At 38.3% G+C, this 11,921-nt stretch overlaps 3 protein-coding genes across 3 annotated transcripts; 2 read left to right on the forward strand and 1 right to left on the reverse strand.

Annotated features, from left to right (window-relative positions):
• Positions 1-978: 978 nt before the first annotated feature.
• RB195_009154 (uncharacterized protein) lies at positions 979-4,584 on the forward strand (the record flags this gene model as incomplete). Its single annotated transcript, XM_013446535.2, has 7 exons — positions 979-1,101; positions 1,165-1,289; positions 2,089-2,219; positions 2,694-2,794; positions 3,722-3,828; positions 3,994-4,150; positions 4,429-4,584. The coding sequence occupies 7 exons, from the start codon at positions 979-981 to the stop codon at positions 4,582-4,584; spliced, it is 900 nt and encodes a 299-aa protein (XP_013301989.2).
• A 3,534-nt stretch (positions 4,585-8,118) lies between these two features.
• On the forward strand, positions 8,119-10,533 carry RB195_009155 (uncharacterized protein; the record flags this gene model as incomplete). Its single annotated transcript, XM_064196007.1, has 9 exons — positions 8,119-8,205; positions 8,259-8,308; positions 8,454-8,574; positions 8,638-8,721; positions 9,742-9,844; positions 9,915-9,997; positions 10,063-10,155; positions 10,206-10,319; positions 10,390-10,533. The coding sequence occupies 9 exons, from the start codon at positions 8,119-8,121 to the stop codon at positions 10,531-10,533; spliced, it is 879 nt and encodes a 292-aa protein (XP_064047152.1).
• Positions 10,534-10,775: 242 nt separating this feature from the next.
• RB195_009156 (uncharacterized protein) lies at positions 10,776-11,522 on the reverse strand (the record flags this gene model as incomplete). Its single annotated transcript, XM_064196008.1, has 3 exons — positions 10,776-10,907; positions 11,230-11,348; positions 11,468-11,522. The coding sequence occupies 3 exons, from the start codon at positions 11,520-11,522 to the stop codon at positions 10,776-10,778; spliced, it is 306 nt and encodes a 101-aa protein (XP_064047153.1).
• Between the last annotated feature and the right edge of the window lie 399 nt (positions 11,523-11,921).

Raw genomic sequence — 11,921 nt, forward strand, 5'->3', positions numbered from 1 at the left:
TAGGACACATTATACAGTTAGTGGACCGTAATGTTGACGGTCGGCTTCGATCACACAGTATCCTGACGAGGAAACATCTACAAAAATTAGAGAAATCCTAGTCCTAATGAAATCGTTGTCCAGTACATCGGGGGTAAAATTCGCAAAGGGTTTATGTGAACAATGACCATGCATTTTCATTTATTGTTTATTTATTATACTATTACGTAATACACTCATTACATATTACTCTTACTATTACTTACTATACTTATTATCTTACGATACTTTTTATCCTTTTACTATACTTATTACATATTACTTACTTGATATTATCTTGTTATTTATTTATTTATTTAGAACTTGAAATTCGACCAAACAGATCTATTTTTTTTTGTCTTTTCTATCCTCATATATACGACCGTCACTTTTCCTGAAGACATGCCATGTGTGGAGCTCCCATTTTTGGATTAGAGGCTTTTTTTTAACTCTATCTATCATCCTCATCTTCATTATTGCTATAGAAATCATAAATGAGAGAGTATAACCACATTTATTTATTTTTTTTATTCTTTATTTTACATTTTTTCCCATCATGGATCTCTATGTATGTGTTTGAATAAATAAACCAACAAATATTGCGATCAATACGTACGGCAGAAAAAAGATAATTTCTACCAGTTCCTGATTGATCTATTTACTCTTGCAGCCCGTGAAAAAGATTTGCGTACAGTGAATCGCTGAGATCTCACGCAGTAGCAGATCAGTTAAAAATGATCAATGTATTTTTATTTTTCCAAAAAATTTCCTTGCTTTTTCATCTTTTATGTTTTTTTGGAGAACTATCAGTGAATTATTATCCGATTTCCACGAAAACTTGCTAAATCATCCGCTATAGACAAGTTTCTATTATTTATTGTCTCCTAATATGAATAGTGATTGAATATCCAGCTAAAAACATATGATCAGATTTCTCTTCAGAATTTTCTTTATTTAAGGATGGCAACTGTTGGATTCATCGGACTTGGGAACATGGGTGCTCACATGGCACGTAATCTGATGAAAAATGGACACAAATTAGTTGTTTATGATATTAACAAAACTGTACTTTCAGCTTTTAAAGTAAGCCCTGCCTTTCGGTTTTTTCTCCACTAGACAACAGCTTTAGCCGATCGTAATTTCCAGGCGGACGGAGCCGATGTGGCCGGCAGTCCGGCAGAAGTGGCTGCTGCTGCTAAGGACATTATAACAATGCTGCCAAGCAGTCCACACGTTAGAAAAGCGTACGGAGGAGACGATGGTCTATTAAAGTAAGCGTTGCAATGTCATATCGTCCAGAAAAAATGTGCTTTTAATTAATTAATTTGATGAGTATTTATTTATTTATTTATTATGCTCAATGGGGTGCCAAAAGGATTTTGGTAAGGACAAACACAAATGAATACAGTGAATACATACAATGAAAAGACAGACTAAAAAGTGTGAACGACCACGGGAGCCCCATTTCTTTTTGTATTCAAACATTTCATTTTTTTCCACTTACTGCCTATAACACTCATTTATTAGTAGTAATTTCTGTACTCGTAAACCTTCATGTAGTAATGATAAATCTAATGTTCGTTTATCTTTTCAGAGTTACCATCGCCGCCAAGCGTGTTTGTCCAGGTTGGCGCGACGCGGCGACGAGGAGCATCGCGTCGCGTCAGTCCGGCTGAACGTGTCGTTTGGAGGCGACTGTATGCAAACGCTACAAAATCCTTCGAACAATATTTCGAACTCAGGATAAAACAATGCGAATTCTCGAGTCATTCCTTAATGTCCGCGCTGTGAACGTTTATTCGTTCGAACACGGTGCTCAAACTGGTTGTTGTCTTTGAAATACTCAATTCACTCATCCTTACTCAGCACCTAAATGGCCTATGGGACAACCTTAAAAATATTCCGTGGATATCTTGACGTTACGTACATAGGTTATTTGGTCCATTCTACATCTATTTTTATAATTCGGAAACGAAGTGATATTGAAAGAAATTCCCATGATATCATATAAAAATCAGTGCCTAATATTGTGCTCGTTTCCTTTATTTACTTTTTAAAATCTTTTTCCAGAAAAATGCAGCCAGGCACCCTATGTATTGATTCATCCACCATTGATCAAACAGCGTCGATAGAAGTAGCCGATTGGTGCAAGGAGAAGGAGAGCACGTATGTGGATGCTCCAGTATCCGGTGGAGTAACAGGTTTGGTCTCTTTTTTCGTAAAACTCTAGGTGATCCTTCGACGCTTACTCTTTTCAACAATCTCCAAGTCCTCTCTTCTGGAAACCTCGGCATTTGAGAGTGTGTTTATGTTTTCTTGTTATGCCAACGAGGTTTAGGTGAAACTTTTTTATTGGCCTGACGTTTCGACAAACTCGTCTTTTTCAAAGGCCTGAAAATGGTTCGAGGTCTTTGATACCATGCATATCCCATCAAACTCCTCCTATACTTGGAACAATATCGAGGGTTGGCGAGGAGAGAGGAGGAGTTTGATGGGATATGAACGACTTCAAAGACCTCGAAACATTTTCAGGCCTTTGAAAAAGACGAGTTTGTCGAAACGTCAGGCCAATAAGAAATTCTCATCTACACATCGTTGACATAACAAGAAAACATAAATACACTTACTCTTTTTTACTGGTACTGTAATACCGCTATAATAAGCGTACGTTTAAGGCGCTCAAAATGCTACTTTGACGTTTATGTTGGGCAGTGGAAAATGTCAAAAAACGTTCGATCGGGCAACATCGCTCATCAAATTCATGGGGAAGAACATGGTAAGTAGATCATGATAGAATCCTACTTGTTGAGCTTCATCTGATGATTTTACGTGTGAAACTGAAATTTCCAACTTTTCCAAAAAAAAATCATTAATTCATGTACAAAAATAACTTTAAAGACATGATTCCACGAATTTGAGGTGGTACGGATTTCAGGTGGAGTATTCGTATACGGGATAGTAGATTAAGGAGAGGGGGGTGATTCCGTCCATTTCTTCCTAATTGGCGTAAAAAACGGCCCGGAAGATACGGCTTCGGGCGTTCTGGCGCACTATTTTCTACAAGAGTTCGACTGGAGCACGCCAGATCTGTGCACGCGCCGCATCTTCCGGGCCGTTCTTTCACAGCGATTAGGAAGAAATGGACGGAATCATCCCCTCTCCATAATCTACGATCCCGTATACAAATACTCCACCTGAAATCCGTACCACCTCAGATTCGTGGGGTGATGCCTTTAAATGTGCAGTATAAGGTGTCAAAAAATTATTTGTAGTCTGAGGAAGGGATAAGAGAAATTAAAAAAGAATAAAATGTGAAGAAATTATAGGAAATTATTATTATTAAATTATATATTATTCAATTATTATAATTGATCACAATGGAAAACTCGAAAAATTTGAGTGATTATGTGAACGAATGTTTTCATCACCATGTTCTGGGAAAAAAATCGAAGAAAAGGTGTAAAAGAAAACAAACTCAAACAATCAACAAAACAAACAAATGTATGACAGAGTCAATAACTTGCAGAGCACAGATAAAAAAACCTTCTAGAACTCCTCTTTATTGAATTTTTCCTACAATTTACCGGATTAGATGGTAGACTTAGAGGATCCTCTTCCTTCTATATAAGGTCTTTGATTTTGTATAAAATTTTAGGTGAAATTATTCAATTTATTATCATTATCCAAATTTGGTTTCACTCAGGTTAACTGCGGGGAAGTTGGTGCTGGCCAAGCCGCCAAAATTTGTAATAACATGCTTTTGGCCATAGAGATGGCAGGAGTTGCTGAAACCATGAATCTTGGTATCAAGTAAGTTCCATAATAATTTTTATAGTTGTTTTTTGTATCGTACCCTTTTACTACATAAGGAATCTGTTTATTTTCTTATTCGTGAAACATTAGCCCCCCAAAAATGCTCATTGGGTGCTTTCTGTATTCAGCTCTACCATAACTTTATGTTCATACATTTTTGAGGATGGGTTTGGATGCTAAGGTGCTCGCTGGTATCATAAACACATCTTCGGGACGATGCTGGTCCTCCGACACTTATAATCCAGTGCCCGGTGTTATCCAAGGGATCCCGCCTAGTAATGGATACCAAGGAGGTTTTGGCAGTGCATTAATGGCAAAGGTCAGCGCTAATTCACATGCATTGTTTTTTTTATGTTCGAAGTTGATTCTTTGGTTCTTCCATAGAGAAAACGAAGTTACCTCAATGCAGTTACAGTAGGCGCCGAATGTGTTCACCTGAGCGAACGCGACGCGTCTGCTGTAATAGCATCCTGTTCACCTGCTCGAATACATTCGGCTCCGACTTCGCTTGTTTTATTTATTATATTTGTTTTGTTTTTGTTTAATTTTTTGAAATTTTTGAAAATTTTTAGAAATTTCTGTTCTCTTTTATTTAAGGACCTATCATTGGCACAAAACGCGTCAACAACGACTCAATCACCGACTCCACTTGGATCGTTAGCCCATCAAATCTATCGACTCCTTGCCCAAGACCCCAAATACTCTTCCAAGGATTTTGGCATTGTGTACCAATTTTTGAAAAATCAGAATTGACTCCACTTTCTAGTCTTCGAAACCTCAAAACTCAATTTCGCTTACCTCAAAACTATAATATTTGTTCTCACTGTTGTTTTGGTGTTGTTGATTTCTTTTTTTAAAGTCTCTCAGTTATTGGAGTCATTGGAATACCTCGGCATTAGATGCAGTAGAATTGTATGATCTTTATTTCATAGATGAAAAGTTCGGTAAATGTCACGTATCTAAATAATATTTATAATATTAGTGTCAAGTGTATTCGGAGTAACTTGCTAAATATATGAAAATATCAAAACAAATCCCCTGCGAACCTTTATTGAGTTCTTACGCTCGCAGTGTCGCGATAGGACCTCTGCCTACGGTCGAGTTAAAGGCATCACCCCACGAATCTGAGGTGGTACGGATTTCAGGTGGAGTATTCGTATACGGGATCGTAGATTTTAGAGAGGAGGGTAATTTCGTCCATTTCTTCCTAATTGCCGTAAAAAACGGCCAGGAAGATGCGGCGCCGCACAAGGCTGGCGCGCTCCAGTCGAACTCCCTGTAGAAAATAGTGCGCCAGAACGCCCAAAGCCGTATCTTCCGGGCCGTTTTTACGGCAGTTAGAAAGAAATGGATGGAATCACCCACCTCTCCATAATCTACGATCCCGTATACGAATACTCCACCTGAAATCCGTACCACCTCAGATTCGTGGGATGATGCCTTTAAGCTAGACCTGAACGTTGGTGCTGTTGCGTAAGCGTCGCCTCGGGAAGCGGAGCGGCAAATATTTTGAAATCAGCCAAATATAATCTCTTCTGCTTGGTGACTGTACTATTGTATATTACTGTGCTGACAATACAGTTTTTATGGAAGGAGTACTGTATCGAATGCACAATACTTTCTACACAAAAATTATAGAATAGCCTCAAGAATCTCCTCAGAGCTTACGTAGTGTGAATAAAACTAATTTAAAATTGTGAGCAGATAGTGTAGAATGTATGTGCAGTTACGTTTGCATTCAATATTTACATTTGCTCTGCTTCCCGCAGTAAGCAGCACACCCCTTCCCTCCAGCTCATTACTCCGAACAGAGTAATATGAATTGAAATGCGAGTTGTCACAGCAACAGGGACAATTAATCATAGCTGATTACTGCTCAGTGTTTATGCATTGAAGGCACACATTATGGTTTTTTTTTTACCATAGTGACATAACTGTACGTTTTTTCTTTTATCTTGTACTTGCAAATAGTATGATCTAGCAGTATTAACAGTATACTTTAGGAAACTACTTTAGGAAACAAAAAAAGCAGCAAACTCTTTTTTTCCTAAACAACCCTCGAAATAAGCGAACTTAGGGAGGTTAATGGTCACCCAAACCCCGGTATACGTTTATCTGCCGAGGATCTCGCAAGAGGACTTCTCACCTTATGTGGCAGGGAAAATGAGCAGCCAACCCACCACCCTTTAGACTATGAAAGGCCAGCCGTGTTATGTAAAACATAGGCGGAATTCTAATGAGTTCTGTTCCATTTTGTTTTTCTTTTATGGCATACCTTTAGATGTTTTCAATAAATAAATAAATATGTGAATAAATAGAAGAGAACAAAAATGAACAAGAATAATACTTGTGCTTTCGCGGAACAAAAAAAACCACAAGAAAAAAAAACCGAATATCATCAAGCGGTGGCCTCCCTCCTGAATTATTTTGTGCTCCAGTCGTGATTTGCGCCCTGTGACTACGATCTGGGTTCCAAAAATGACTTTCGAACCCTCAATTCTTTATCATTAAATGGTAAATAGTGTGGTGACTCTAGAAATCAGTTCGTCAGTTTTCTTCTCAATGTGGAGCGCCGGTGGCTCTCCATTGTATCGGCCCTATTGATTTTTTTGTTCTATTTTCAGTCAGTTACCTTCAAACTTTTACAAATCTTTGTCGTTTCTAAATGGTTCGCAGTCTTTCTGCAGTTAATGTTTTCATTTCTTCCCAAAATGTCGTCGCTTAAAAGAACCAAATTCTCAGTTTTTCGAATGAAAACTTTTATGTTTGGACAGTTTCTTTTACATGTGAACTTTATTTTCGTTTGTATCAATTTCTAAGATACATAGTTGGCACCGAACTCGTTTAAGAGAGGTGAAGATGAGACTTTCATAAATTGATTAAGATCATAAGGAATTAAGCAAAGCTTCCGAACTTCCAGACCAACCGCTGAGGCGTAAACCAGAAGGAGGGCATTTGAATCGATGCAGACATGAGAAGAAAAATTGAGATGAGTTGAGCAACCCAACACATTTGTGTTCCCGTAAAAAATGAATGTCATTCCTGTGGTATCTGCACCTCAAGCGATCCTAACACATAGTCCGAGCTTGTGCTAAAATTACTTCTCAGATTTTGAAGTCCAAATCGCGAAATAGCACCAAATTTTGTGATTTCCCAATACAATTTGCCGTTGTGTGTTTTTCATTGCAAGATTGTTCTGAGGATTTGGGCATAGGAGTTTCAAAACTGCCGTAGAGGTTACAAACCGGTCTATCGACTACGGTGACTAGGTTTCCCATCAGGAAGGCAAGTCAACTCTCAAACCTCCCTCCGTCTATTCCTTGTGACAACCGGCTGTCACTTTGTTAACACCGCTCTAGATATTTCGGAGTCTAGGACTAAGATATATCCCTGATAGTGGAGTAGGTCAGAGCAATCTCCCTTCAGCATGGGAGTGAGAAAAAGACAAAGGAAAAATTTCCACGTTTTCACCAAAAAGGTGAAAATGAGACTTCGGGTGGGACTTTTTTGTGGTTTTCGAAGAACTAAGCAATTCTACTCGGGATACGGTTCAATGATTTCGGACACTTATTTTAATACTTATATTAACTAAACGTAAAAAAAAAAACTTAAAAACTTGACGTCTCTTTCATTTTTTTTTCAGCTCTCTTGAGAACTGTTCTCAAAAATTTCTCCGCCCATCTTTGTAGTATGGAACTGCACAGGAAGTGAAGTGGTGACTCAGTTGGAATTAGAATTATCAATGTACCGGTCCAGTTTGAAGTAGATGTTAACGTATTTCCAGGAATATTTACCCACTGTATTAACAGAGAAAGTGCAACAAACGTAGCTTCTGAATCAATACCCGGCTTCTATGGCACAAGCCGCTATTATCACTGTTTCGTCCTTTGTTGGCTTTGTGTTTCTTTGCTTTCCTGTAGGAGTCGTAAATCATTTGACATTTCTTGAGTTGTAATGTATTTTATGTTCTTGTGTTGCACTATTTTATTCTATAGTATTTTTATATATTTATTTTATATTTTTTAGTTCTAAGACAGTAAGTAAACCAGCCCATTGCGCTTAATATCCATAACAATTACAACTAAGAGTTTGCTACGATCACTTTGGAGGCTAAGCCTACTCTCAGTTTTCTTTTCTTCTTTTCTTTTAGGAGAAGTACTGCGATCGATTCTATTCTTACAGTGTTACTAACGCCCTTTATTTTCAATCTTCGTACATATTTTTATCTTCTTGAGGATTTATGACCAATGATTTCCAGTTCTTGCTGAAGGAAAAAAAGAGAAAGCTATGAGTGCAAGAGCCCTGCATTATGTCTTCAAAATCGGCGATAGGAAGGCTTCTTATGAGTTCTTTACAAAAGTGTTGCAGATGAAGGTACACATTCAGGATTCACCACACAATTTTCTTTGAAATCACCTTCAGTTCAGGTTCTACGACACGAAGAATTTGAAGAAGGCTGCAAAGCGTCTTGCAATGGGTTTGTTCTTGCTTATCCAAACATTTTCTTGTTTTTTTTTCACACTTTCTCTTCATTCTACCCATTTCATAAAATGTTACTATCCCCATTCGTGCTCGTCATGCTTAGCCATTTCGTTTTATTCTCAGAAATGTTCCTTCTTAAGACCATATAATGGGAAATGGAGCAAAACAATGGTTGGATATGGTTGTGAAGATGATCATTTCGTTATTGAATTAACATACAACTATGAAATCGGGTCTTATACACTCGGTAACGACTACATGGTTAGTCCTCATTTGCTTGGCAGCAACGCGTTTTGTGACTATTTAGGATCTTCTCTCATTAAGGGTATCTTCATCGAATCCGATGATCTGCACAAAGCTATCGAAGGTCGAAAGGATGCTAAGAAATTGCCATGTGGGAAGCTCCAGGTTTGTATGGTCGTGGTTCATTGATTTTCTGTTAGGAATTAATTAATCTTGTTTCGCCTTTGAGATTTGAGCTGATGCAGTCAGGTCAAAACGAAGTGAAACCTAGTACGATTGCCTAAGCGTAAGCGGCTTCTCTCGGAGCTGTGCGGTGGACCATAGCGGTTAGGATACAGCGAGGACCCTGGCCCACCATTCGCCGCTGCAAATCAAGATGGTCCCATCTTGATCCTAACCGCTAGCCTTACCACGCTGCTTCGAGCGCAGCCGCTTACCCACTGCACCGACCTTCATGTCGTTTTGATTTGACTATGTATTGGGAATTTGTCGACGTGTGTCATCTAAAACGTCTAGTACTATGAGAAACTTATAATATTATTGCAAATTTGAATGCGGTCCCTATGCAAGACTGCACTAGAAGTGTAAATATATCCAGCATATGAACTTACATATATTAAATGGAGTTTTTCGCAAGAAGCTTTTGCTAACATTTTCCTTCCTTAACAAGGAATGTTTGAAACCAAGTCCAATGGTTCAAATTCAAACACAAAGGAAATCCTAATTACAAGGAGATCATCGGGAGCTGGTGGGACTATGTGAAACAACTAATAAGCATCAATTGATAATTCTAGTTTTACTGTTCATGCTAAAATTAGTAGAATTCTATAATAATTAAATAATTTCCTCGAAATTTAAGTAAAAAGTGACAGAAATTCCATATTACATATGTGAGATAAATACAGTTTGGGGAGTAGAAAAACTACTTAAAAGCCTTTCTGCCCTTTCATTTCTTGGCCTGAACCGTAATGCAGATCAATAACCGAGACACCCTGACGATACAGGATCGCAGTTCCGAAATGATATTCAAAAAGTTTGTAATTTGGAATTAGATCCCCGCATTACCATACTTTATCGATAGCTCATTCATCGACCGACATCTATATTATTCCATCTATCTTTTTTTGATTCTCACTGGGATTTTGTTCTTATTCACCAACAAAAAGTTTCGTTTAACAATCCCAGATAACGGATCCAGACGGTCACTGGTTCCTTATATGCCCTGGGAAAGGACCTCCAAAGGTGATAAAAGTAGGTGTGCGAGTACAGGATGTGAAGAAAAGTGTAGGTAGGTCATTTTTCAGCTAGAATGAGAATGTATCGCTTATGGAAACTAGTCATGAGTTTCCAACTCTCAGATTATTGGACGAATCAACTTGGCATGAAGATCGTTGAAGAGAGGGATGGTGGACGTGTAACCATGAGTTACGGAGAGGGTCAGGTGGATTCGACGTTGTTCGTTATGTCTGAGCGAAATCTACCTCCCTCATAAATCTACTTTTCTAGTGCCGTCTTGAAGTGCGTCAGCTCCTTGAAGGCACTAAACTAGACCGTGGCAGTGCTTATGGACGAATTGCTTTTGCTTATCCGGATGAAAAGGTGCATTCTAATAGATTCGTTTTTTCCGCTGAGAATGACGATATTTTAAGTTGTCCGAATTGCAATCAAAAATCAAAGCGGCAAAACTACCTATCATGAAGGAGCTGGTGACGCTGGACACACCTGGAAAAGCCAGCGTACAAGTCGTAATTCTTCTTGATCCTGTAAGTCATTCAGTAGATCCAGAAAGCGAATCTTTTTTATTCCAAAATTCCAAAAGCTGTGACCTTACAGGATAACCACGAGATCTGCTTCGTCGGGGATAAGGGATTCCGTGAACTTAGTAAGGTGGACCCCAGAGCCGATGAATTAATACGCAAAGAAATTGAAAACGACAACAGCTCATCCTGGTTCAAAGATGGAAAGAAAAAAGTTTGAAAGTTGGCATTAATCGAAGCAGTAGACAGTATGTACAATGCTGATACTTTTACTTTTCACTTTTACATTTATAACCTCTGTCCTATGTTTTGTCAGTTACAATTTCGCTATTAGTTACCCGGTTTTCCATACTCTTCTTTCAGTTATCTACTTAAAATAACTTTTACTTCAGCTGTTCTAAAATTGTAATATAAATTTTTTATAAGAACCTTGTCAGTGAATAGAATGGTAACATAATGGAGCTATAAATTGCTTGCGTAGGTAATCGAAAGTTTCCGTTCGTCTTCGGTTGCCATTTCATCCAGATATTTTGCCACATACCAGCACGTCGGCTTCACTTTGTAGTTGTTTTCAGCTGCATATTTAAAACCTTCCTAGAATTGATGAATATTAAAAAAAAAACTGATCGTCTCATGTCTCATCGCTTAAACTGGGGAGAATTAGTTTTTAAGTCAACCCACGAACATGCAGTAGGCGAAATTTGACATAAAACATGTGAGCATTACAACTTATAGTCGAGTCAAAACGACTTGAAATGAAACCAGCAACAGTCCCACCTCTATCTCAACCGCTACCCAACTACCACCCTCCGCCGCGCCGCTTCGAGTGCAGCCGCTTACGCAACTACACCGCGCTTCAGGTCGTTTTGACACTACTCCATCTACGTATCGGTTCATATATCTTTTTTTTTTTTACCTTCACAAGCATCTTTGCAACTCCTTTTCCTTGCTGATCAGGTGGTGTTTCGGTGTGTTCAAAGTCGAGCACTCTACTGGGTAGTTCACGATATTGTAGCGTCGCCCGGCTTCCAGTACCTAGTTTAGAAACAGTAACAACTAAGGATGTTAAATGGAATGAACAGAATTATTCCCTGCTTTCAAGATCTCGTTCTATCAAATCCCCAGAAAAAGAAACATTCAAATTTGTAACGCACTGAAGTTAATGAAAAACTCCATAGCTTTTTTGCTGTGTTGAACTCGCAGCGCCATCTGCAACAAAAACTATCTACATGATCTAAATAAAAATAATATCTGAAAATATTACTGCTGAATGCTGCTATTCTAATCATATATGCTAAGAACAGAATTTATGTACATTTATTATCGCTGTGGCGGAAAAGATCCTCGAACAATCACAAACTTTCACGGAACGACTAGCTTACAGTAAGTCACACCACAGATAGATTAAACACAGGGTACATGAAAGCGATACTATCGCCACATGGCTTTCACCTCATAAAGGAGAATCATAATCTGATTACATCTTACCCAAAACATGCGAGGAGATATTCTAGAAAAGCTAGCGAGAAAAAATCAGGTGCAAAATTAGCAAATTCTGTGCAATAAAACTTAATACAACCGGAAAACACAATAGAAACCTAGCAAAGA

Source organism: Necator americanus, chromosome III, assembly GCF_031761385.1.
Source record: "Necator americanus strain Aroian chromosome III, whole genome shotgun sequence".
In the NCBI taxonomy this organism is placed as follows: Eukaryota; Metazoa; Nematoda; class Chromadorea; order Rhabditida; family Ancylostomatidae; genus Necator; species Necator americanus.